The sequence below is a fragment of the Cucurbita moschata genome, unplaced genomic scaffold (assembly GCF_002738365.1).
Source record: "Cucurbita moschata cultivar Rifu unplaced genomic scaffold, Cmos_1.0 Cmo_Scf00006, whole genome shotgun sequence".
Taxonomy (NCBI): Eukaryota; Viridiplantae; Streptophyta; class Magnoliopsida; order Cucurbitales; family Cucurbitaceae; genus Cucurbita; species Cucurbita moschata.
In genome coordinates, this window is record NW_019268522.1 from 1,288,283 (window position 1) to 1,315,903 (window position 27,621).

Genomic DNA, 27,621 nt, shown 5'->3' on the forward strand with positions numbered 1-27,621 from the left:
AATAGAGATTCTTTGAATGGGGTAACGACGAACTGCTTTAAACGGGCATCGACTCAATTTGAAGGAAATTATGTGGAAGTTCTACAAAACTATTATGAAGTTATGGAATAATAACGAAAGTCTAATATCTCGAGCGTTTCTGAATAACACGAGGTAAGCTTGAAAGGCAAGAGGAGCTATAGGTAGCTACACGAAACCACGTCGTTCTTTCTAGAATACTTGCCGAGAATGAAACCAAACAAGAACTCTATCATATCAACTAATAAACCACGAGCAGAAACAAGAGCCGAAAATGAGAGTAACGAACTACTGTAACAAATACCAACTCAATCTGTACGAAATTACGTAGACGCTATATAGAATTACTGTGAAACTATGGGATAACAGCCGAAGTCAAATATCTTAGGCATTTCCTAGTAACACAAAACAAGAGAAGCTATAGGTAGCTACATGAAACCACGTCGTTCTTTCTAGAATACTTGTCAAGGCTGGAACTAAACAAGAACCTTATCATATCAGCTAATAGGCCACAAGCATAAACGAGAGCCAAAAATGGGAGTAACAAACTACTGTAACGGATACCGACTCAATCGAAAGGAAATTATGTGGAAGCTCAACAAAATTACTGTGAAGCTATGAGATAACAACGAAAGTCAGATATCTTAGGCATTTCTTAATAACACAAGGCAAATGTCTTACCGAGACTGGAATCAAACACGAACTCAATCATATCAACTAATAAGTCACGAACCGAAACGAGAAACGAGAAACGAGAGCCGAAATACATACTTTTAATGGTAAGAACAGATAATTCTCGCACAAAAAAATCAAGAACATTGATAAAGCTTCAACTCATGAGTGAGCCCCTAAGAAAACCACAGGCCAAATAAAGGAAACACAAGCCACAGAACAAACCAGCCCTGCAAACCCTGAATGTTCTGCCATCACTGCACTCGTCCCCAGCACTCGGAGAACTGAACCCAGAATTCTCTCCGAACAATCCCGTAAAAAACGTCACGAACATCGACGCCACTGCAAACCCGAAAGACATAGCATCTGATATCATATACAATCTGAAATATTTCTCCATTCGTAGAACCGCTTTCCCCTCGGAGTTGTATCCGCCCAGAACCTGGAAGGTGGCACTGAAGGATAGCGTCGCGATAATTGTCGCTACGACTAGATTGGCATCGGATAATTCGCTCCATATTTGGGACTTCTGTAGCTGTCTGGTACTGTCTTTCTTCACAAGCTCTCCATTAGTTTCTTGTTCTGTGGCATAAGAGGTAGACACGGAGACAGAAGACAAGAACGGAGGTTTCTGTTAGGAACTACAGATCTCCACAATGGTATGATATTGTCTATTTTGAGGATAAGCTCTCGTGGCTTTGCTCTTGGTTCCCTCGAAAGGCCTCATACCAATGAAGATGTATTCCTTACTTAACCAAGGTGAGAATACTTCTTTCAATAATCCTCAACAATCTTCCCCTCGAACAAAGTACATCATAGAGTCTCCCTTGAGACCTATGTAGTCCTTGAACAGCCTCCCTTTAATCGAGGCTTGACTCCTTTCTCTAGAGCCCTCGAACAAAATACACCCTTTGTTCAACATTTGAGTCACTTTTGACTACACCTTCGAGGCTCACAACTTCTTTGTTCGATATTTGAGGATTCTATTGACATGGTTTTGATACCGTGTCAGTAATCATAGATCTCCAAAACGTCTCATACCAATAGAGATGTATTCATTATAAACTCATGATCATCCCCTTAATTAGCCAATGTAGGACTCCATCCCAACAATCCTCAACAATCTTCCCCTCGAACAAAGAATTCTATAGAGCCTTCTCCAAGGCTTATGTAGCCCTTGAACAACCTTCCCTTAAACAAGACTCAACTCCTTTCTCTGGAGCTCTCGAACAAGGTACACTCTTTGTTCAACACTTGAGAGTCACTTTTTGACTACACCTTCGAAGCTCACAGCCTCTTTGTTCGATATTTAAGGATTCTATTTACATGGCTAAGTTAAGGACATGACTCTGATACCATGTTAAGTACCATAGATCTCCACAATTGTATGATACTGTTCGCTTTGAGTATAAGCTCTCATGGCTTTACTTTTGGTTTCTCCAAAATGCCTCGTACCAATGGAGATGTATTCTTTACCTATAAACTCATGATCATCCCCTTAATTAGCCAATGTGGGACTCCGTCTCACAATCCTCCCCTCGAACAAAATGCACCATAAAGCCTCACCTGAGGTCTATATAGCCCTTGATCCTCCCCTTAGTTAACCAATGTGGGACTCCCTCCCAACAATCCTCTCCTCGAACAAATTACACTATAGAGCCTCCCTTGAAGCTATGTATCCCTCAAACTGTCTCCCCTTAATCGACGCTCGACTCCTTTCTTGAGAGCCCTCAAACAAAATACATTTTTTGTTCAACACTTGAGAGTCACTTTTGACTACACCTTCGAGACTCACAACTTCTTTGTTCGACATTTGAGGATTCTATTGACATAACTAAGTTAAGAGCATGACTCTGATACCACGTTAAGTACCACGGATCTCCACAATGGTATGATATTGTCCACTTTGAGCATAAGCTCTCGTGGCTTTGCTTTTGGTTTTCCCAAAAGGCCTCATACCAAGCTTACTTATAAACAAATGCATATCCCCTTAGTTAGCCAACGTGGGACTCCCGTCCAACAATCCTCAACAGTTTCTCCACCTATACCAGTCTCCGTGGACATCTCTAATTACAACAAGTAAGATTATATATTACAACAAGTAAGATTATATGGAGATCGGTAGAGAGGACTAAAGTAGACGTACCTTTTTGTACCAACTAAACTTGGGACTAAATCAACCTTATTCATAATCTTCTTATCAACCCTCCCATTAGACGCCAGCATCATGACTATAACCTGTTGGTTCACCAGGTTTCGAAAGCTGCCCAACTCCATCTTCTTTCGGACAGCGTAGGCCTGGCGGTTGGCGACAGCCACATGGAGAGCTGTTCTGTCATTTGAGTCTGCTACCTCGCAGCTATCAGGACAGAGCTTGGCGAAGCGTTTGAGGACGGCAGTGCGGCCTTCTTTGGCTGCTAAGTGCAATGGCGAGTCGCCATATTTGTCTGTCTTGTAAGCCATGCATGGTTTATGCTTTAGAATTAGTTCAACCAGTTCCTCCGAGTCGAGGTTGGCCGCGTAGTGAAGGGGAAGCCACTCGTAAGTGTCGGGTTCTATTAGTATGTTAGGGAACTTGTTCAACACTACTCGAATAAGCTCTATCAAAGTGTACGTAAACCTTAAGCTTGAGCTATAAAGACTAAAGTCACAAGTATTCACTCGAAAAAACACGAACAACTCAATTAACCTGTTGAGTTATGGGATTTGATTCAAATAAAAAAAAATTCAATTGGGTTAAACTGTGATGTCCCACATTGGCTCAGGAGGAGAACAAACCACGAGTGTGAAAACCTTCCCCAAGTACACGCGTTTTAAAGCCTTGAGAGGAAGCCCGAAAGGGAAAGTCCAAATAGGACGATATCTGCTAGCGGTGGATCTGGGCCGTTACAAATGGTATCAGAGCCAGACACCGGACGATATGTCAGCCTTCTCGCTGGTCCCCGAAGGATGGTAGACACGAGGCGGTGTGTCATTAAGGACGCTGGCCTCAAAGGGGGTGGATTTGGGGGCGGTCCCACATCGATTGGAGGAAGGAAAGAGTGCCAACGAGGACGTTGGGCTGAAGGGGGTGGATTTGTCCCAGATTAATTGAGGAGGAGAACAAACCACCCTTTATAAGGGCGTGGAAACCTTCCCCTAGCAAACGTTGGGCGGTTACATAAACCGAACCAATGAATATACTACTTACGATGCAAGTGTATTCACATATAAAAAAAATGTTTCAATCCGACCTAATCCAACCCACCAACACCAATAACTAAAACAAAATTGAAACCAACAATAAACAAGATAAGGGACCCTGAAATCCGCTCCTTAGTTAGCTAATTAAGAGGAAAATTATAGGTCTATAAGGAATACTATCTCTATTCGGATTAGAGAAGTTGGGCGAGGACAAGGGAGCCTTCTCCATCCAATTTCTCATTTATTTTTGCCCGTTTCAAAATATATATATATATATATGTATTGAAAATATATTTATATTAAGCGGGACGGGGACGGGGACGGGGACGAAAACAGGGAATATAATTACATCTTCTGCCCCATTTATCTAACGGGTAAAAATATTATCCACTCCCTCCCCCATTCTCTGTCTAAATCGGAATCTCCTCTTGGTTCGGGGCAAAAATAACAGGTAAAAAAGATTTATGACTCCCTCCCCTATTCCATATCTAAACCTGAATTCTCTGTTCGTTCGGAGTGAGTTCCCGAGGTAAAATAGACATTTTAATTTACTATAATCAAATAAAATTTAAATTAATTATATCATGAAACTTACGTTTGAGTGTGCGAATGATGATGGCGTGTAGCACATTGGCGCCATCTCTTCCGCCGTACAAGCAATTCGATTCAACTTTCAGAATCTCCCGCGCAATCTCCAAATAATCCTCCTCCACCGCCGCAAACAGCGGCGATTCTCCGACTCCGTTGGCGTACGCCACCAGTTCCGGACATTCCTTCACCAGAAGCTTCGCAATCTCGCCATGGCCATTCCTCACGGCGTCGTGAAGCGCCGTATCCTCCTCCAAATTCACCATCCGCTTCCAGATCCTCACCGCCATCGCTCGCCTTCGCGGATTCGATTAAATACTCCGCTGCTTGGAAACTCCCGAGCCTCGCGGCCAGATGCAGCGCCGTATCGCGTTTCGAGTTCGTTGCGTACAGAATCGAAGGGCGCAGCAGCGTGATTTCTTCGGCGATTATCTTCTGGTTGAAGGCGGCGGCGACATGGAGCGCGGTGTTCTTCTGGACCGTGGTTTGGTCGAGGAGAGAAGGATTGACGGTGATGAGAGAGAGGAATTTGGAGAGCCGTTGATTTTTGGGAATCCATGGCGAATGTCTCTGCAACTTCGAAATGGCGATGGAGCCTTATAGCTTTTTAAAATCATTATTTAATTTTCGCTCCAAACATTCCAATAGTGAGATCCGGAGAAGTTCGGGATGAAATCATAGTGGATTTACAACAATGCCGCACCTTGTCGTACGCAGTCGTTTCGGATTTTCGACCTATTTCGACACTTGTGAGGTAATTTCTTAAATGATTTTTGGTCGAATATTAATACTAAAATAGCCTAATCTTTTACACGAGGCTCTGAAGTTAAGTGTATTTTGTTTGGAGGAATCCTAAGTTAATGATCTCCTGGAAATTTTCCTAAATCATGCTGAGAGTCTGTGTTGGTGGGTGGGAATAGTCTTCACTATTAGTAACTCAACCATGTCGCACGAGAATATTGAGGTCATTGTGTGTCGTAAGTCATCACACTAAATTTCTCACTTTTTGACTTTTTTTTTTACTTTTCTTCTCTTACTTTTTTTTTCCTTAAATGTATTGTCATTTTTAATAATTAGATGATTTTAAGTTTACTCTCGAGCATAAAACGCTCACTACCATTCAAAATACTTTCTTTTCATCGGGACTAGCTCAACTAGTTAAAATTTAGAGTTGTTATTGAACTAAAATTGTGAATATATATTTTATTATAATAAAATTGGTTTTTTTTTTTTTTTTTTTGCTATTCTACTCATTCAAAGGGAAAAGAATGAAAATCTTTAGATGTGAAAAGACAAAAATGCCCCTCCCATTACAATTTCCAACATTGGTATGATCAAGACAAGAATATGCCCTCAAGGAATTTTGTTTTCTTATTGCCTTAAAAGAAGGTGGGTCAAGGTTGCAAATATTTCTTTTATTTTGTCCCACGAACCCGAAACCAAATCGATTCAGTTCGGGTTCATAAAAATGAACCCAACCCTACCCAAAATGCTAATCCAACCCAACCCTACCCAAAATGCTAATCCAACCCAACCCAACCCTTATAGTTCGGGTTGGGTTGGTCCGGGTTGTCGGGTTGCCAGGTTGAATGTACACCCCTACAGTTCGGGTTGGGTTGGTCCGGGTTGTCGGGTTGCCAGGTTGAATGTACACCCCTACTAAATACTAGCTTCATTCGTTATTGTCAAGATAATGGTAATTCATGTAAATACTAGCTTCATTCGTTATTGTCAAGATAATGGTCTACTTCAGTCACTCGCAGGAGGGAGAATTGTTTAATATGAAGTTATAAAGTTTGTATTTATGTTTTTTTTTCAAGTCAAACTTTTGTGAAATTTGAATGAATTTTGTTGTTTATTATCATATAAATTTAGGTGTTCTTTCCAAAATATTCATATTTAAGTCACTTAAAGATGAAAAAAAATATGTATATATATCAAAATTTTGATTTTAAAATAATGTCCATGGAAATATCTTTAAATTTAAATTTCAATATTATGGATAACTCTATAAAAATTATAAAAAAAGAATATTTAGATTAATAAATAAATATTTTACATTTTTAAATTTATGTTAAAACATGATGGAAACAAAAAAAACAATTTTCGAGTTCATTGATAAATATGCAAACTTAAACAATGAATACTATTAAATTAGTCGAATAGAGTTATTAGGTCAAAAAAGAGCTGACGTTTAGCTCACTCCACCATGTGGCTAATGTGTCTACTATGTGCCTTGAGTAGCCCTCGAAGAGTCTGTTTATTTTGTCGAGCAATGAAAAAGGTATCAACATGAGGTGTTATAAAGGGCGAACAGACATTTGGTCCCATTTAAGTTTCCTATTTGGTCATGCACAAGTCAAGAATACAAGAATGAAACTCGTATCAACTTCTAATCGTAAGGTACAAATGAAACTCGTTCTTATAGTATAACATTTGGCCGACAACGAATGAAACTCGTTCTTATAGTATAACATTTGGCCGACAACGAAATCCATCAAAACAAAGTGTATCGACTTCTTCCATGAATTGAACCCATTCCAACTTATATCATCAAAGACCACTAAGTCGATCGCAAATCGCTCACCATTTTACAAATCATAATCACGACTTTATTTTATCATCATTTCGAACAAAAAAAAATGTTATTTGGTAGTCTTTGAAACAGAAACAAAAACAAAACAAATAAGAACACTAAGAATCAAAAGCAAAGGAGAGAGGCTTGCCTTGGGGTAGATACTCTAATCTCATTAGTTAGCTCCAACCGCAGCAGCCATTCAACACCTGCATTTTAAAAAGGATCTAATAGATACTCTAATCTCATTCTTCTTCGATTTTTCGGGTACGACAGCATAGCAGCTCCTCTTAAAATGTCCGTTCATCATCACATGTTATAAGTAAAAGAAAAGAACTTGGTGCTAAATTTCAGAGAGAGATTTCGTGCTAAATCATACAAATAGGCTACTAATGCAGAATGGTTCAAAAGGTTTTCAGGTAGAATCTGTTTAAAAGGAAGCTACATGATGCAAAGCTTACTAATGATGGAGGTTTTGAGTGACCAATGCCATCTTCGCCGCAACCACGCCAAGTTGGGGAGAATTTTACATCGTACAAAGGCTGGCTTAGTACCCGTAATTCGTACTGTAGACAGAGCCATAGCCTCCGGCATGACTTGCATGAGCTGGGTTTGCTGCAGGGGGTGACGCGTAGACTGAACCGTGAGCAGCGTAAGAGTTGTACCCTTGGTCTGCCGAACCCCCAGCTTGAGTCTGCGCTGGAGCTCCAGCACCAGCCATAAAATTCTGCAACACAATTAAAAAAAAGAATGTTGAAGGGAATAGATTGCATCGCCTGAGCAGAAAACGTGGCCTTCAAATTAATATTGATCAGGTCTAATGAGTATGTTTAAGAAACTATGACGATGCGATTTATCTCCGAAAATAAAGGAAACGATGCAAAATCATCAAGAAGATGACATTATATTTAGTGTTTTCATTAAGAAAATGCAAAATCGAAACAAGCAAGAAAAAAGAATTGCCTGTATAAGCTGCTGGGCTGCTTGAACTTGAGAAGCAGTTCCACTCATTTCTACCGTCATTTCCCCAGGGACTCCCCTCGTTTCTTGGATAGTAACGGTAGCCCCGCTAGCACGACGAATGTAGCTTATACTAGCGCCAGCAGTTCCGATGACAGCGTCAGCAAAAGATAACGGAATCTGCATTTGTTGGGTTGTCTGCAATGCAAGTACAACAAAAAAACATTCTGAATGTCATAAAATATTCACCAAGTCCTCAAGGGTTCTCCCAACTATGGAGGAAAAATGGAGATCTAAGGAACCTTGGTATCGTGCGAAATGGCAAGTGTTTAATGGGCAGACAATTGTAACACGATGACTCAACAGATGATGGCATGCAGTTAACTTGTTTCTGGTCTTATCAATAAAAAAAAATGGGAAATACTTGAAAGGCTTATCAAACCTGTGTGACAATTGAAGGCACCGACTGTGCATTTGTTTGCGGATGAACACCCATAGGAGCTTCCCTACCATAAGCAGAAATTCCATGATGAGGTTGCTTATCCATAGCCGATGGCATATCAGCAGGTGGATAATAATTGTCGAATTGACGAGGTGGTGGCATGTATGGAGGATTCGGTCCGAAGCCAGGACCACCCCCAGCATTTGGTGGCATTCCTTGAGGCGGGCCCCAAGATTGGTGTGGTGGTGGCATGTGCTCCATCTGTTGATTTGTCATCTGCATCTGATTTTGGGCATTTGGGTTGGAAGGAAGAATAGGAATGTTTGTTTAAGACTTCAATACTATTAAAAGTAGAAGTGTTCGAAAAATCATTAGGAAATCATACTCACATTCATTTCAAAAACCGGGATAATGCTTCGGTCAACCAGAAACTTTCTCAGATGAGAAGCAATGAGTTCCACGGCTTTGTGCACACCAGCTGGATCGCCTAGTACTTCAACAACTCTATCGTCTTGGAGAGCAAAAACAGGCAAATCTTCTGCAGAAAGTTCCCGGGTGACAAGTATAAGAATGCAATGAAAATGGAAAACCAAAATGGAGTGTATAATTATCAACTCAGAAACCAATGAAGAACATAGTTTAAAAACGATAAAGCAGAGAATCAAATGACATCCAGAGAAGTCCACCTGATCCAAGAACTCTAACTATACAATTTGACTCTTCTTGAATGGATTTAACGGTCCCTCCCTGCTTCCCGATTAAACTTCCTGCTTGTGAAGCTGCGACTAGCAGTCTCGTTGAGACTTTGCCTCCCATGTTGGGAGCATTAGCATTATCACCCTCCAGACCATCAACAATACGTTTATGAACCCTCAGAAGTCCATCCACCGCAGGAGGAAAATCAGAATCGGGTTCCTCCTTCGCAGACACCATTACCTATTAAATGAAGCATACCATCTTGTGAAAACTACAAATTTTCATCATAAATTGACCAATTATCACAACAACAAAAAAACAAATCAAATGAGTATTATGAAGTACTGGAACCTGAAATTCCCCATTCTACAAAGACAGAATCACTCATATAACAAATAAAAAGCAAAAACAATTTGTCGAATTCCAGAGACAGCTAATGAGCTCACGACAAGGAAAACACAAAAAAAAAAAGCCCAACCAATGAAAAGATAGGTTTAGTTCATAATATCTATAAGAAAATAACCAAGGATCACCATCCAAAACTTATAATGATACAAATTCACTATTAAATACACTAGCAGATCAATTTACTTGCACAAACTTCCAATTGTATCAAATGATATATGCATATTGATGGATCGTGTTGTGCATCCAATAGTAGAAAAAAATGGAAATAACAAAAAGAGCACCTCCCAATTTGTATGGTCTACAACGAAAAATTAAATCTATCTGCAAGTGAGAACCATAAAAATAAAAAAAATAAAAAAAAAATAAAAAACTATTCATATTAATTTCCATTTAGATCTCTCACTAGGTGTCCAAGCCCTTAGTCATCAAACGTGCTTAACTTCTTCATCGAATGTTGAGCACCTTGCAATTAGAATAATAAAGTTGCCAAAACTAAAAGGCAGACCAAACAATTCAAAAATAGTTTCTCCCAAACTATATATCTGAAAAGGCAACGGCCAAAATGGTGGATGATTTCTTCCTATATATCATGCCAGAGACAACTTAGAGGCCGCATATACATCTGAGGGCAAATGCTGAAATTTACCAGCTTTCTATGTTTCAAGAAACTAGATAATATAGTTATGTTTTCCTCCTTAAATTAATGAGTTCAGGTTTTCACATTACCTTATATGTTGTTGGATTATAGACCCAGTTACTGGCAAAGACACAATAGAAGCATAAGCAAAAATACATCACTTCTATTCGATATTGATAGGCCAGTTTTAGTGCCTCAATTTATATTTTAAGCAGATCTTTAATCGTGTATAAACATCTTTTAATTACTAAAAGTTTTAACTCTTAACATTTATCATCATGTTTTCTCCATTTTTCATATTATTATCCCGTTGGAAATCTTGACATCAACCTTCAGATCTGAAGTTACCAGAGATATTGCAGTGCTTCATGGTACAAAAGTTCCAGATGCCTTTATTCAGATCAACTTTTCAGAACTTTGTAATGTTGAATGCTGATCTCCGCATCTGGATCTTTGGTTCTTCAAATATGGGATCCTATTGAAGATTGAGTAGTTGCCTTAAATTTTGCACACAACCTGCACAGATTCATTTTTTGTTACTACAATCAAGGCAACTGTATCCATATTCGGGATTACCTGGAATACTCTTACATTCCTTTCTGTTTTAGTTATGATTTTGCTTTTATGAGTTTAAAGGGTTAATCTTAGTTTCTGGACACTTCCTTATGGCAGTTATAGAGCTGTAAGAGAATCAGTTTAGTAGTCATTGATGGGGTGTAGAAGCACAGATATCTTGAAAGATGGAGTTCAATCTTCCCCATAAGTCTTAGCAGATCCATTTTAAGTGTGTCGAATGGTTTCCTATAATCAAATGTTTGTTCCATGACTCGAAAGAATTTTAGACTATTAACTTTTTTTTTTTAATCAACGATTTAATGGCTTTTAGTACAAGTTCTAATCAAGTTATTATTGATAATATTTTATTAACTCTTTAAGGTCTGAATTTTCTTTTTAGTGTCATATTTCCATCATTGCACAGCCATATAACTGATGCCACATGCTTGAATATAACAGGAGTACAATCAAGATTAAACAACTAACTAAAAATAATCACCCAAACTTGATGCTCGACCAGATTGGGCTAATTAGGCAATATAATGCCCAATATTTGCCTACCTTGAAGCAAGGTGCTATACATATTGAGAATACAAAATTAAGAAAACCTAAAACAATAATTGTTAATGAATCATCAATATCCATTAGAATAAAAAAAAAATTATATATAAAAAAAAACTGGATAGATACTATTAATTTGATATTAAATCATTTGCACCTCCTTAAATCCAAATAATTTTCACAAAAATACTAGCTAAATTATTAAAGAAAAGTTCTTATCTGGAGGAAGGAAAACTTACAGCTCTTTCAGCCGTTCCAGGAGGACCGTCAAGAATTTTAATCCGAGCTCTTGTTTCCTCAACTATTTTCTTGATGAACTCACCTTTGCGACCAATTATACTACCAACCTTTTGAGCAGGAACCAACATTCGAAAAACACTCTCTCCTGGCCATCCAGGCCACTTCTTCTCACCTACTACAGCCAGAGTATCCTCATTATGCACCTCTTTTGGCTCCAACTCTAAGGTTTCTGGTCCATTTTCATTCTCAAGTCCGTGCAAGTTTTCTGGCTCCTCTGTACTCTCCTGTTCTAGTGTATTGTCCTGTACCTGAGCATTCTCATATATTTGTGCGTTCTCATATATTTGTGCAGTCTCATCAACTTCATTATCGTCGACATGCGTGTAGCTCTGTTCCACATCAGCCATGTGTTCCTTACAGATTAAGCTGCAACAAAGTACCATATATAAGTAAAACAATTAATATAGATAACTTTCCCTCATTTGCACCAAAGTGCATAACCTATAAAATTTCAGTAAACAAATATAAAACTACCCTGAAAATCCTCATGCCATCAACTCATATTAACAAGTGAAATTAGCAATAAGACATACACTCCCAAGTGTTCGAATATGGAAATTTCCAGCTTATATATATATATTATTTTCCTTTCTGGACAGAACGATAAAAATCCCACCAGTAGAGCATACAAAAATTAGAAAATTCCAAGTCAACGATAAAAATCCAAGAAACACGAAATCTCCTGGCTTATTCCCAACAAAATAAATCCTACCCATCTGAAACGAAACCAATCCAAACAAACTAAAAACATTCCGCAACTTCCATCACAAATATAAACGGAAAAATAAAAACTTCATAGACGAACAGAACAGATAACAAAGCACGCGAACAAACAAACAAACCCTAGACATCAAATTCACAAAGCAAATAAGCCTATTTTATCATACCTACTGAAGAATCGAAGCGAGTTACAAAAAGTATGAGAGAACGGAGTAATTCGAACTGGAAAATCTGGAACCTCGAATGTTGCCTTCTAGGGTTTTAGAGATTTGGCGAGGAAGAGAGAGAGAGAGAGATAGAGAGAGAGAGGAGGCGTGCGGCCACAATGGTCGAGAGGGCCGGTCGATTTTATCTTATTAGCATTTGTTTTTTTTTTATTATTATTTTTTAAATAGAAAAACAAAAAATATTAATAATAATATATAACCATTTTAAAATTTTAATAATAATAATAATGTAATATATTATATTATTTATTTTCTTTTTTAGATGGTGAAATTAGTTAAGGAGTGATTTGAAAGATTTAATTAAATTGAAACACCAGATTTAAAATTTTAAAACTCACTGGACTAAATTAGAAATGGTTGTGGCTTAACTAAACTACCCTGTGGTACATATGTGTGTCAATGTGGACGAGCGTGCCGAGACAAGTGTCTCGAACGACTTTCTTTGAAATGGGTTTTTCGAGGACAGTATCGGGTGGCACAAGTGTGTTGGTACTGCACCCCAGCCCGCGTGTTGGAGGTTGCTACATACACTTGCTATCCGGCACGGTATCCGTAAATGACATGGCATGGGCATGAGAGGGCCAATGCCTCGATAGAACCCAAACGGATGGATGTTCGGGAAGTCTTGATGAGATGAGCAACATGCGGGTCCATTCTCGATGGCATGACCAAGCGAGTTGTGATGGACGATGACTTCCTGAGACTCGTGATGGCTTTAAGACATATGGACCATGTTGATGGGAATTGAGATAACAAGATGAGATGTGACATTGAATTGAGAGACCTTGGCCTCGAGCAGAGGGAAGGTCGAGGTGAATGACTTGGCCTAGTGTAAAGGCAAGTCGGTTGTGTCGCAGACGATTGAACATGCACATGCAGGCGGCGTGTGTGGTCGAACAAGCATGGATTCCGCACAAACGATGTTCGATTGACAAGGGGAGTGAAAGTTATATTTTTTTCAACTAAAATTAAATTAATGTGTGATGGGTATCTCACTTACGCTCGAAGGATGTCGTTGAGAGACAACCCCATGTTTTTTTTTAGTATAATATAAGGCCTTTTTTATCTGGTAGCAAAGAGACAAACATCGATGTGGAACGTTCTTTTAGTGTTTGATTGACAACAAATTTAGCGAGTTTACTTCTTTTATTTATAAGGACTTAACTTCCGAGTCGTTAATCAAATCTCTCAACGAAACTCCAAGTTTTGAGGTTATGGACTGAGACTCTATCTGACCTCCTTTAGGCTTGTCTCTAAAACCAGTAACGACATTATCGTGTCTACTCCCATTTGCACCTTAGATTAGCAATCTTGCTTACTCTCCATAGTGTGTTAAATGATACATTAACCTCTTCATCGTATCGTGACACTTTGTTTTTCTCGACCCTCAAGTGATTCAATGAGTGTCACTGTCATCACTTATGCAAGTCACAACCTACGTTTTTCTAGTAAGATTGAAATACTCATGACCAGGACTTCTCAACCCAAGCAAACTAGGTTTAGGTAAATATCTAATACGTTCTCCGACCGGAAAAGTCATTTTTGGGGGAGAGACTATGCGTTGTGGGGATGTGCGTGCTCCTTGGCTAGAACCACTAAGGGGTCCTAATGGTTTAGACTTGAGTAGGCTGAAAAAAGACATACAACCTTGGCAAGAACGACGTTCCGCAAAATATAATTAGGCGGTCCGAGAGATTTGATTCATTCCGAATTCTTTAATTCGGAATGAAAGGGTTCGCTTTGACCATTAAGAGTAGGTAACCCATTCCGTTCCCTGTGTCTTTGTTTCTATTGCATTCTATCTTATCGTATCAAATTCTGTTCTGCGATATTTGAGAATCACCGTCAATACCTCAGTGTAGGTCCAAAATAATCCTTTGTTCTTTGTTCTACAGTCTAGATCTATTTACAACTAGCCAATTAAGAATTCTCAGATGTACTGAATTCTCAGATGTACTAGTATTAGCAAGTGCATCGGTTGGAGAAGGAAACGAATCAAATTTATAAGCGTGTGGAAACGTCTCCCACATTTTAAAACCTTTAGGAGAAGCTCGAAAGTGAAAGGCCAAAAAGAAGACAATATCTACCGGCAGTGGCTTGAGCCATTACAAATGGTATCAAAGGTAGATACCGAGCAATGTGCCAACAAAGATGTTGGGCCCCTGAAGAGAGGAACGAGTACCAATGAGGATACTGGGTCCTGAAATGAGGTGTATTTTGAGATCTCACATCAGTTGAAAAAGAAAACGAACCATTCTTTATTAGGGTATAGAAAGATTTTCATGTCAAACGCGTTTTAAAACTTTGAGAAAAAGCCCAAAAGAAAAAACTCAAAAATGATAATATCGAGCAGTAGGCTTTGGCCATTATAATTATAGTCACGTGACTCGTTCATCGTTCATCATGAAAAATATTGTGGCATCGTAATTTGAACTTTAAAACTTCATCGTTCATCATGAAAAACATTGTGGCATCGTAATTTGAACTTTAAAACTTTATCGTTCATCATGAAAAACATTGTGGCATCGTAATTTGAACTTTAAAACACCGAGCTCGAAGAAGGAAAGTTTCAAAAGAATTGTGATTAGATGAACATGAAAGAATTGTGATTCTTAAACTACAAGAATTGTAATATCCACTTCCCCTCTCCTCTCCCTCTCATCTTCTCTACTGCCCCTCCTTGCTTTCCTCTCCTGCCTTTTTTTTCTCCTCGCGGCCTCCCGCTGCCGCCTCCGCTGCTACCGTGGCCGCAGTCATCAGAGAATCAAATTTCTCCGACTTTCCCAGAACAATCTCAATCTATCAAAATCGACCCAAAATAAGAAACATTTCAAAACTCAATCCCACAAGAACCGTTCATAGCTAAAAAGTTTCAAATTGTTAAATGAACACGACTCTCCACAATTGTGGTATGATATTGTCCACTTTGAGCATAAACTCTCATGGCTTTGTTTCGAGCTTCCTAGATGGCCTCGTACCAATGGAGATAATATTATTTTATTATAAACTCATGATCATTCCCTAAATTAGCCGACATGGGACTTTCATCATCCAACACAAAACACGAAAAGCTTATCAATAATTAAGAAAAATGAACGAACCTTAGCTTTCTGAACCAAACGACCTTTGTTCTCATCCTTCATGCCGACCGTAGAAGTCAAAACTTCTATTTCATAACAAAACCATACAAATTATCAGTGATAACCATTTTACCAAGAAATTACGTGAATGAACGAATATGATAACAAAATTACTCTTCTCGGTAGCCAATCCATTGTTCTTTAGAATCTCTGCAATTGTGACAACGGTAGTGATTGCTGTAGAATTTGAGATAAAAAAATCAAAAAAATTCATGTACCGATAGCTAAAGAATTAAAAGATTTTCAAGAACTAAAACCGTACCCATTCCCAATGCAGATAGTTCAACCTCATTGTGCTGTTGAATGTACCTCTGAATCAAGAATTAAACACATTGATGTAAAGAATCATAATCTCGAATCTTGATTTTTTAAACCAAGAAACTAAAATCAAACGATTATCTAAATGAAATTGTTCGAATCATAAAGCAAATAAAAATAAATGCACTGATTCATCGTTCGTTCTTAGATTATACATTTCGATTCCATTTCTTCGAGAATCAAACAAAAACATAATGAATTTCAAAATCTTGCTGAGATCGTAATCTCGAATCTCGATAACGAAGGGGATCTTAGGGCAAACTGAGAGCAAGATGATTCAAATTTCCAATAAAACTAAACAATCCAGAAACTAAAATCAAACGATTATCCGAACGAAATCGTTCGAATCATAAAACAAATCAAAAGAATCCCACCGATTCGTCGTTCGTTCTTACATTACACATTTCAATTCCATTTCTCGAGAACCAAACAAAACCAGAATAAATTCCAAATCCTCGCTCAACGTAACCAAATTGAAAAGAACGAGAGAACGATTTATGAATACCTTAGCAAGATTAACGTAGAAGAAGAGTGGTTTCTTGGTATTCGAAACCTGAATTCTATTCTTCTTCTGTGTTTCAGTAGCTCTCGATACCGCAATCGTCGTCGTCATATCTTCTATCTCTTTTCACTCTATATTCCTCTTTTCTCCCTAATCAAAGCAACAAGAACAAGAACAAATTTTCTCTCTCGAAATTTTCTCGGGAAAATTCTGAGGAGCTGGAAAAAAAATTAGATGCAAGTCGTTAAGAAGAAGGATTTTAAAGGGGGAAAGCGCGGGAAAAGTAACACGTGGCGGCGTTTCATTGGCTGGAAACATGGAAGTTAGTTTTGTTGACCGTTATCAGCGGAATTTAAGGTGGTCAAAAGTCGTAGTTATTTTTAAGAGATTGTGAAATTATTTTCACCTATTTTCATATTGACGAAAATACCCTTTATTTGCCTTCCTTGATACCGTTGTTTCGTTGGACTTTTTTGTCATTTTGTATCTTAAATATTTTACTAATTCAAAGTCAATAACAAAATTCCAAAATATATTGTATTAATTATTACACATCACATTTCATAATTTTTATAAAATTTTTAAATATAAAAAAATAATCAAATTTATTTTCTTTTTACTACGGTAAGAATAATTTCAAATTTATAATAATTTAATTTTTTATATGATATTCACCCATGTTACTCGTGTACTGTTTGATCGATCTAAGTCATGCGATATTAATAGTTAAATGACATTATTAGTATTGGTCATATGTTTTTAGTTCAACGTGTCAGCTCGAGAATGACACCTGAGCAAACGAGGAGTACATGAATGAACTGAACCCACTTCCGAATGAGAGCGGTTACTGAGGATAGAATAACTAAGAAAAAATTTTATGTTGTTGGAGGATAGAATGAGAGCGGTTACTGAGGATAGAATGAGGAGTTCGACATGTTTTGCTTGAAGTAATTTTATGTTGGATGACCGACTCATGCTGATTTGTGGGGATAATCTTCACTGTTAAGAGTAAGAAATGAGTAACGTGACCCTGTTGCACGGGATTGTCAGGGCCATTAGGTATCAAACTCGGAATTTAGATTCTGATCCGAATTCTACGCATTATCGAGATTTTGTGTCAAACATAAAATAAAAACAAAATAATTTTGGACCCCACGAACAAGAAATTCTATGGATCTTCCCAAGCCCGATCTATAATTGCCCACGAACACGACCGACACATACGAACAAAATAATAATAATAGAAAAGGAGATTGGACCAACAAGATTTTTTATGAGATTTAAAGGAGAAAAAGTTGGCCTCAAATTGGCCTCCATTGTACTTGCTTGTTCATAGAGATAGGGACATTGACATGTCATTGGCCAATGTGGCCAATCATATACTTAGGGAATATTATTTACAATGTTTAATCACATCAACACAGCGGAATACAGAGATTGATTGATCAATATGAATCTCGAAAGTATATAGTTGATCAACCCTCTTTGTCCCGGAGGCTCTTTGAACGAGGAAGCGCTTGCTATAGTTAACCCTTTTCCCAAGTGTATGTGAAAAAGCGTCTCACCTATTATTTGATCTTTAGCTAAGTTTCTTTCGATATTTTTCAACGAAACTGTAAGAAACGCTCAAGTTTGATGAATTTCACATATATGTTGGGTTAAAATACGAAACTTAAACACATTCGTTTTCGGGCCATTTTGGAGTCATTCATTTTGAGACGAGGGTCGTTAACTCGTGTAGAAAAGTTATTTTCTCATTTTAGTATCATATCATATCCACTAAAGATTGTCCTAAGCGTAAAAGAAGGAAGAAAAAGAACATTTACAAGTGTCTATAAGACCTCACAACCTCAACCCTGTCGAGAAGACCCTCATAGAAGCACGTAAATTATTATTTGAAAAAACTAAGTTTCTTTCGATATTTTTCAATGAAACTGTAAGGAACGCTCGAGTTTGATGAATTTGTGTTGAAATACGAAACTTAAACACTTCCAATTTTGGGTCATTTTGGAGTCGAATTCCATAGGTGTTGGTTAGCTCGTTTATACGAGCAGAGTCCAAGAGTGGTGGAGAGCTGACACCATCATTTTGGAGTCGAATTCCATAGGTGTTGGTTAGCTCGTTTATACGAGCAGAGTCCAAGAGTGGTGGAGAGCTAACACCATCATTTTGGAGTTGAATTCCATAGGTGTTGGTTAGCTCGTTTATACGAGCAGAGTCCAAGAGTGGTGGAGAGCTGACATCATGCCTATCGGTAAGGTACATCTTGGGACATTTACAATTTGACAGGTGTTGACTTTGTTAGACAAACACGACTCTCTACAATGGTATGATATTGTCCACTTTGAGCATAAGCTTTCATGGCTTTGCTTTGGGCTTCCCCAACAGGTCTCGTACCAATAGAGAGAGTATTCTTTGATTATAAACCCAGATCATTCCCTAAATTAGCCGATGCGAGACTTTCATCATCCAACAAACTTGACTTTGGCGAGCAGTTATACACTGTCATTGAGCGTATGTTCGGTGTCCGATTGACACCAAATTTAGCTTCAAGACAATTAGGTAACGTGGTCATTTTGCAAAGAAGGTTCACCTTTCATGATTTAATAAAAATAAAGTATTAATAATAATTCTTTATTTTGACAAAAAAAAAATATATTTTTTAATAAAAAAAAATATATATATTAATAATAATTAATGATTTTTTTATAAAATAAACCAAATTCCAAAGAAGATTCACATTTCATGATTTTAAGACGTCAACTTACGGCGTTAGTTGATTATTAATATTTATAATTGAATTTCATTAATTAATTATGATAAAGCCTTTTAAAATATTAAAATAAATAAAATTAAATCAATTAATAATAGAGTTAAAGAGCTTTCATTGTCTGATTAGACCAACTGAAAGCAACTACCTTCTTCACCGTTCACAATTTTCAATTTTAATTAATTAATTAATCTTTTTTTTCCAACTTTATTTAATTAATTAATTAATTAACTATTCATTGCATATGATAATTATTATAGATTTGATTTTAAACCACCTCAACCATTTAATAATATTTTAATCATTATTCAATTCAACACCACAATAATATTATTTTTTTCTATAAAATACAGTAAGCATTTATACTTTCTTTAGCGAACAGCTAAGTTTATTGTACGTAGTTTAGATGATATGTTTAGAATCATTCAAGTTAGACATGATATTTGATCAACAAGGTAATCTAGATCTTACTTTTTCTTGTAAGGACTATTATCAGTATATCTTCATTTTCAGTGGCTCAATTATACGAACACAAAAATTAAGCATGTTTGACTTGGAGTAATTTTACGTTCGGTGACCTACTAAAAACTTTTCTAAACACACGTGAGTGAAGACAAAACATACTAAAAAAAAATTCGTGTTGGTAGATGAAGATGAGCTTCACTAGAGGTAATTCAAGATAAATAAATAACGTAGTCATGTCGCATGAGATGGACAAGAATACAGATACCATCAAATATTTAAATAAAAAAAATTTAAAATTATATTTAAAACGTGGGCCGAGGACGATGACGATGATGTGGCAGTCTCGATTTCTTTGAGGTGGGCCCCACATTAAAAAAAATATTATATATATTTTAAAAAAAATTATTTTTTTTTATTTTTAATCTATGTTCGGTGACCCACTAAAAACTTTTATAAAAACACGAGTGAAGACAAAACATACCACAAAAAAAATATGAGTTTCACTGGAGGTAACTCAAGATAAATAAATAACGTGGTCATGTCGCATGAGATGGACAAGAATATCGTCACCATCAAATATTTAAATAAAAAATTAAAGAAAAAATTACATCTAAAACGTGAGTTGAGGATGACGATGACGATGATGTGGCAGTCTCGATCTCTTTGAGGTGGGCCCCACAATAAAAAAATATTATATATATTTCAAAAAAGTTTTTTTTTTTTTAATAATCTATGTTCGGTGACCCACTAAATTTTTTTTATAAAAGCATGTGAGTGAAGACAAAACATACTACAAAAAAATATGAGTTTCACTCGAAGTAACTCAAGATAAATAAATAACGTGGTCATGTCGCACCATCAAATATTTAAATAAAAAATTAAAGAAAATTACATTTAAAACGTGAGATGAGGACGACGATGACGTGGCAATCTCGATCTCTTTGACGTGGACCCCACAATAAAAAAATATTATATATATTTCAAAAAAGTTTTTTTTTTTTATAATCTAGGTTCAGTCCCCCACTAAAAACTTTTATAACATGTGAGTGAAGACAAAACATATTACAAAAAAAATATATATATGAGTTGAGGATGACGAGCAGGACGAGGATGGCGATGACGATGACGTGGCAGTCTCGATCTCTTTGACGTGGGCCCCACAATTAAAAAAAAGTTTTTTTTTTTAATTTTCTTTATTGGGGTTTTGTTTTTTGTTTTCCGATCATTACGCTAACAAAAAGGAAAACCGCTAGCTTTGATTTGTAGAAAGGAAAGAAAGAAAAACCCAATTTTCAATTTTTTGTTTTCCCACTTTGTTTTATTTTCTTTTCTTTTGTTTTCGTTTGGTTTTGGAGAGCGGGGAGGCGAGGTTAGAGGGGCGGGGAGCCAGGGCGATCTTGTCGGATCGGCAAGAGGAGCTGGTGTCTCAGGGTACCTTCTGTTGAATTTCGATAATTGGCCAGGGAAATCACCGAGAGGATATTGTCGACAGGAGGTTGTTGGAGGAAAGATAAAATGCGTAAAATAAGAGAGAGAGAAGGACTGAAACTTTGACTGCTCTTCAAAATCCGGTGGTGAAATCTTGTAAACAGATTTCCTATTTAAATACAACCTATCCTAAAAATGGGTGGAGAGTGGCCAACTGAATCTGTGCCACTTCCTAGAAAATTGACGTCTAAGAATTAGCTAATCCATTCGACGTGTTTGTCAAATGGTCAAAGGGAAATTAAATGTAAACGTGTGAATCTAAATAAAGAAAAAACAAAGGTTTTATCTAACAATCTCCTCCTAAAACCTGTGTTATATCTGCCTTGCCTTATTTCGTTTCGTTTGAACTCCGTTTTGAGCCCTATGGCTCGGTGTCCCTGGCGGCATGTCCTCCAGACTCCACGTCTTGTTCGGCCGCCTCTTCTTCGAGTTGGCGCGCCCCCAGTCCAGGTGGTTCACCTCTTCCTAATAGGTCTTCCATCTTCCGGTACCTGGCCGAGAAGTTGACTGGTTGCTCTATCTCTAGCTTTAGGATGTAAAGGCAATTTGTCGTGCACCGAACTTGCGTGAGCAACCGTCGTTGATCATCGCGGATCCTAAGTAGCCCGCGTTTGATGGAAATGTGGCAGCCGGCCTTATCGAGTTGACCCAGGCTCACAATATTAGCCTTGAGTCTCGGGATGAAGTAGACGCCGGTCAGCTTGTGATGATTGCCTCCCTTGCCGACGAATAGGATGGTACCGTGCCCTTCGATCTCGACGACGGAGCCATCGCCGAATTTCACCGTCCCGCGAATCCCCGAGTCAAGCTCAGAGAACGCAGACTTGGCCCCGGTCATATGGTTTGATGCCCCCGTGTCGAGGACCCATCGCCGGTGCTCTTGCTGCTTGCCTCTTTCACCGATTTGAGCGAGCACTCGCTCCTCCTTTAGTCGAATTGGCTCCCCAGGTGCATTTGTTATGCACAGTTGGAGTTCTTCCTCGGGTTCGACGTTCACCGGAGCAGTTATGCCGTCGTCGATTACCTCTGTGGATTTGGGGAGTTCTTCCTCGGGTTCGACGTTCACCGGAGCAGTTATGCCGTCGTCGATTACCTCTGTGGATTTGGGGAGTTCTTCCTCGGGTTCGACGTTCACCGGAGCAGTTATGCCGTCGTCGATTACCTCTGTGGATTTGGGGAGTTCTTCCTCGGGTTCGACGTTCACCGGAGCAGTTATGCCGTCGTCGATTACCTCTGTGGATTTGGGGAGTTCTTCCTCGGGTTCGACGTTCACCGGAGCAGTTATGCCGTCGTCGATTACCTCTGTGGATTTGGGGAGTTCTTCCTCGGGTTCGACGTTCACCGGAGCAGTTATGCCGTCGTCGATTACCTCTGTGGATTTGGGGAGTTCTTCCTCGGGTTCGACGTTCACCGGAGCAGTTATGCCGTCGTCGATTACCTCTGTGGATTTGTGGAGTTCTTCCTCGGGTTCGACGTTCACCGGAGCAGTTATGCCGTCGTCGATTACCTCTGTGGATTTGGGGAGTTCTTCCTCGGGTTCGACGTTCACCGGAGCAGTTATGCCGTCGTCGATTACCTCTGTGAATTTGGGGAGCTCTTCCTCGGGTTCGAGGTCAGGTAGGACTGATGCAGTCACCATGAAAAGGGCCGGCTCATCCTCCTCGGATTGAGCCACATGGGCCTTTTCGGCCGTCTCCTTGTTCCTGAGCTTGCTCCAGCAATTCTTGCTCAGGTGACCTCTCTTCCCACAGTACGAGCACTGGATTGGCCCGTCATCAGTCGACTCCTCCTTCTTTTGATCCGCCTCTTTCCTGTGCATGCGCCATCGAGATTTCCACGGCTTCTTACCGCCTTTGCGGCTGGAGGGCCCATTGCTCTCGCCGGTGTCATCACGGAGCTTTAGGCGTGCAAGCCATTCCTCCTCAGTGAGGAGTAGACGACCCTCCTTGTCGACAGCTGAAATGGTATTTTTCTTCCGCTGCTCGACGTTACGCAGTCTTCCGGTCACCTCTTCCACCGTTAGGTCATTCACGTCAAGCAAAGTCTCGATTGAAATTGCAACTTGCTCGAGGTGATCGGGGACGACCTGCAGCATCTTCTTCACGATTTCTGTCTCGTTGATGCTGCCACCGAGTGTGGTGATGCTGTTGGCGAGCCCCGTGATTCGCATTGAAAAATCATCGACGGATTCGCCGTCCTTAAAGGAGATCCCCGAGAGCTCCTTCCGCAGCTGCTCAATGTTGGATTCCCGCACTCGCTGTACACCGACTCGACGGGATTTAATTCCTTCCCAGGCCGATTGCGCGGTGCGCTTGGTGGAGAGAGATGCCAACATCTCTGGGGGCACAGATCGTAATATGGCGGCGAACGCCAGCCGATCCTCCCGGTACTCGATTGTTTCTCCTTCCTCTGGCTCGACAGCGTGCCATAACCCATGCGCCTGTAGGTTGACGCGCATCAACAAGGCCCACTCGTTGTAGTTGGACCTTGTCAACATCGGGTACTGAACGACGGCAGTCGTTGTCTCCCTGATCACTCGCTCAACGACACCTCGACGCCCGTCATCACGGCGTCGGCCACGACCTCTTCGTGGTGGTGATGGAGATGCCAGCACTTGGCGACGTGGAGGAGTGAGCGAGCCTGCTCGAGATGGACCCCACGACGATGTATTTATTTTTGCACTTTGCATTTTCTTCTACTCGAACCTGAGACCTGTGTGTTGTTAGGTCGACGCTCTGACCACTTGAGCTATTCAACTTGATTGTTGATAGGTTGGCTCTTCTGTGATGGTATACTACCGATTGCTTCAACGAGGCTCTGATACCACTTGTTGAATTTCGATAATTGGCCAGGGAAATCACCGAGAGGATATTGTCGACAGGAGGTTGTTGGAGGAAAGATAAAATGCGTAAAATAAGAGAGAGAGAAGGACTGAAACTTTGACTGCTCTTCAAAATCCGGTGGTGAAATCTTGTAAACAGATTTCCTATTTAAATACAACCTATCCTAAAAATGGGTGGAGAGTGGCCAACTGAATCTGTGCCACTTCCTAGAAAATTGACGTCTAAGAATTAGCTAATCCATTCGACGTGTTTGTCAAATGGTCAAAGGGAAATTAAATGTAAACGTGTGAATCTAAATAAAGAAAAAACAAAGGTTTTATCTAACACCTTCTTCTTCTCCTCTGTTTTTCATGCTTTTTCTTCTTTGTTCCTTTGATTCCTCTGTTTTTCTTTTCATCTTCTTTGCTGTAATGGTTTGAATATGGCTCTTCTGCTGTTCTTAATGCTGTGTTTTGAGCTTTTTCTCCTGTTTTTTGCTTCTTCTTTGATGTCTTGTGGTGTTTTGAAGCTTTGTGGAAATGGGGTTTTCTTGTTTTTTCATGTTTGTTTGTGGATGTTCTTGTTTGTGGAGTTGGGAATCTGGATGAACCCTTTTGATTTGATAGGTCAATTCAAATATATTTGAAGTGTTCTTGAGGATTGATTCCATTTTGATGTTGTTCTTTCCTTTTTTATCTTAACATGGTGTTTTGGGGCAAACCATGGATTTTCTGAGTTGGATCTTTCTAATATAGCTGACACGTTATAAAAACGTTGAGGGAAAGTCCAAAGAGGACAATATAGCGGTGGGCTTGGGCTGTTACAAATAGTATCACAGTCAGGCATAGGGTGATGTGCTAGGGGAGGCTGAGCCTTAAAGGGGGTGGATATGAGGTGGTGTGCAGAAAGGACGCTGGGTATCGAAGGGGGTGGATTGGGGAGGTTTCACATCGATTGGAGAAGGGAACGAGTGCCAGCGAAGACGCTGGACCCCGAAGGGGGTGGATTGTGAAATCCCACATCGGTTGGGGAGGAGAATGAAATACCTTTTATAAGGGTGTAGAAACCTCTCCCTAATAGGCGCGTTCTAAAAATCTTGAGGGAAAGCTCAAAAAGGACAATATTTGCTAATGGTGAGCTTGTACTGTTACAAATGGTATCACAGCTAGACACAGGGTGATGTGTCGAGGTTGAGCCTTGAAGAGGGTGGACACAAGTCGGTGTGCTAGCAAGGATGCTGGGCCCCAAAAGGGGTGGATTGGGGAGGTCCCACATTGATTGGAGAAGGGAACGAGTGCCAACGAAGACGCTGGACCCTGAAAGGGGTGGATTGTGAAATCCCACATCGGTTGGGGAAGAGAACGAAATACCCTTATAAGGGTGTGGAGATCTCTTCCTAACAGACGCGTTTTAAAAACCTTAAGGGAAAGCCCAAAGAGGACAATATCTGCTAGCGGTGGATTTGGACCGATACTGTAAACTGATACCATTTCTTTTTGTAGGGTCATGGGTAGGGAAATTGCTTGTGTTGTGGAGAATCCAAATGATCTTGAAATGGTTTTAAATGGTGTTTCTCATGACAAAGTTCATGGTTCCTCCAAAACTTCAGAAGAAAGTATTGATTTGGAGGAATTTGAGGATAATGAATCGAGTGAGGAGAATTCGTTAGATGAAAATCGTCAAGAAACGCTGGACGGTGTTCTAGCCATCAAAACCACAATCATTGATGCTAGTGTGCCTATACCTGTCCCTTTGCTTGCTCCCGCACCCGAGCATGAACCCGAGCATGAACCTGAACCTGAACCTGAACCTGAGCCTGAACTTGTGCCTGTGCCCGTGCTTGTTCCCGAGGAGAAGAAGAAGGAGGAGCGAACTGTTGCACAGAAAATCAGTGACTTCAATAAGTCTATCTCACCTGGGACTATAGCCGTTACTCCGAAAATCGTGCGGGTGAACCACAAGATTCAACAACCAACCGTTCAGGTACTGAGAAAAGGAGCAATGTACGCACAAACCATTGAGACCGAACGTGCTCCAACTCCAACAACCGTCGTCGATGTTTCGTCGAATGCCATCACATCAAACTCGAAATCTCCCGGTCCAAAAGATAATTCATTAGTAAGTACAACTTTTAAGAGGATCAATGGAGCTGCATTTTTTCCTATAAATCTCCTTGAATAGAAGATTATCGACTCGGGACGAAAACAGCTTCCCGACTTTGATTTTCGAGTTCAATCAAGTAGTATGTTCTGATTTCTGCGTGTTTTACTGTCTACAGCCAAACTCGCCTCGACCATCATGGAAATCTTCACAGAACGATCTTAAGAAAAATCACGAAGAACAGCCAAACTCGCCTCAATCATCATCGAAATCTTCACATATTTATCTTAAGAAACATCATGGAGAAGAAGAACATTGGTCTACCGCCGCCTCGTATCCTTTTTTTCGACAACGATCTCACAGAATCACGTTTTTGTTCGGTTTCATAAACTATAATTCATTCATATGATCAGATTTTGTTATCCTTAGCCGATCGACAGTACCTTCACATCAATTCGACAACTCAAATCTAAAGTTACTATCGGAACAGCTCCCACGTTTCGATCAGCCAAACGTGCTGATAAAAGGAAGGAGGTACGTCGGTCGTATGATGCAGACATGTTCTTGCTGTTCTATCTGGGATTTTCTGTTTATATATCAAATGTTTTTTCTCTGTTCAGTACTATAACAAGTTGGAGGAGAAACACAAAGCTTTGGAGGCCGAGAGAATCGAATACGAAGCACGAATTAAGGTATTCCCTGATACCCATCTTGTCGTGTCGTGTCGTGTCGTGTAATCACCGAACTATCGTCTTAGTTTCGTCTTTGATTTTAGGAAGAGCAACAAGCAGCACTCAAAGAGCTTAGGAAGGGATTAGTGATCAAAGCTAGACCAGTGCCTAGTTTCTATTATGAAGGACCACCACCTAAGGTTGAACTCAAAAAGGTCGGTCGTCGAAACTCTATACCGATATGATCACGATATGTTGCAATGTCGGTAAAATGAGTATGTTTCTTTGTTTCGTGATGATGGTAAGATTTTAACTAGGATCTTATGTCAGTTGCCATTAACTCGACCGAAGTCTCCAAATCTAACGCGAAGGAAAAGCTGCGGTGATGCGACGATGAACATAGGCCTAGAGGAGAAGGGAAGAGGATGCGCACGAGCGCAGCGCCTTAGCTACGGTAGTCACAAATACGAATCAGCTAACGGCATACCGTGCAGAAATAAAGCACAAGCCAATGGGCATTGCTACAACAATCGAAACTACGTAAAGCAGCATGATAAAGAGACGAGAAAAACGACTCTTGCAACGACCGATCCGCTCAAAAGTAATGTATGTATCCCGATTCACTCATGAACATCTTCTTTTTATCTAATGTGAGCTGAAAAAAAATTAAGGGTTGATGTTTGTTTGTTACATAAAAGGGAAATAGCTTGTTTTCTTTGTTGTGTTACCTGTAATGACTTGACTGAGTGAGTTGTGCCACCATCAAATGTATATATATTCTTTGTTTTCCTCAAAGCTATAAT

General features: G+C 39.5%; 3 protein-coding genes and 1 pseudogene across 3 annotated transcripts; 1 reads left to right on the plus strand and 3 right to left on the minus strand.

The window, feature by feature from the left end:
- Positions 1 to 711: 711 nt before the first annotated feature.
- Positions 712 to 7,212, minus strand: LOC111444441 (annotated as a pseudogene).
- Positions 7,056 to 12,653, minus strand: LOC111444152 (flowering locus K homology domain-like). Its single transcript, XM_023082130.1, has 7 exons — positions 12,483 to 12,653; positions 11,535 to 11,961; positions 9,125 to 9,374; positions 8,828 to 8,976; positions 8,439 to 8,720; positions 8,000 to 8,194; positions 7,056 to 7,763 (listed from the first exon to the last, which is right to left on the minus strand). The coding sequence occupies exons 2-7, from the start codon at positions 11,940 to 11,942 to the stop codon at positions 7,584 to 7,586; spliced, it is 1,464 nt and encodes a 487-aa protein (XP_022937898.1). The 5' UTR covers positions 11,943 to 11,961; positions 12,483 to 12,653; the 3' UTR covers positions 7,056 to 7,583.
- Positions 12,654 to 15,072: 2,419 nt separating this feature from the next.
- Positions 15,073 to 16,657, minus strand: LOC111444252 (uncharacterized protein At2g34160-like). Its single transcript, XM_023082275.1, has 5 exons — positions 16,506 to 16,657; positions 15,945 to 15,993; positions 15,797 to 15,859; positions 15,644 to 15,708; positions 15,073 to 15,341 (listed from the first exon to the last, which is right to left on the minus strand). The coding sequence occupies exons 1-5, from the start codon at positions 16,611 to 16,613 to the stop codon at positions 15,210 to 15,212; spliced, it is 417 nt and encodes a 138-aa protein (XP_022938043.1). The 5' UTR covers positions 16,614 to 16,657; the 3' UTR covers positions 15,073 to 15,209.
- Positions 16,658 to 21,010: 4,353 nt separating this feature from the next.
- Positions 21,011 to 27,620, plus strand: LOC111444228 (protein WVD2-like 1). Its single transcript, XM_023082237.1, has 7 exons — positions 21,011 to 21,168; positions 25,550 to 26,165; positions 26,326 to 26,480; positions 26,588 to 26,681; positions 26,768 to 26,839; positions 26,923 to 27,033; positions 27,149 to 27,620. The coding sequence occupies exons 2-7, from the start codon at positions 25,554 to 25,556 to the stop codon at positions 27,446 to 27,448; spliced, it is 1,344 nt and encodes a 447-aa protein (XP_022938005.1). The 5' UTR covers positions 21,011 to 21,168; positions 25,550 to 25,553; the 3' UTR covers positions 27,449 to 27,620.
- The last annotated feature ends 1 nt before the right edge of the window (position 27,621 follows it).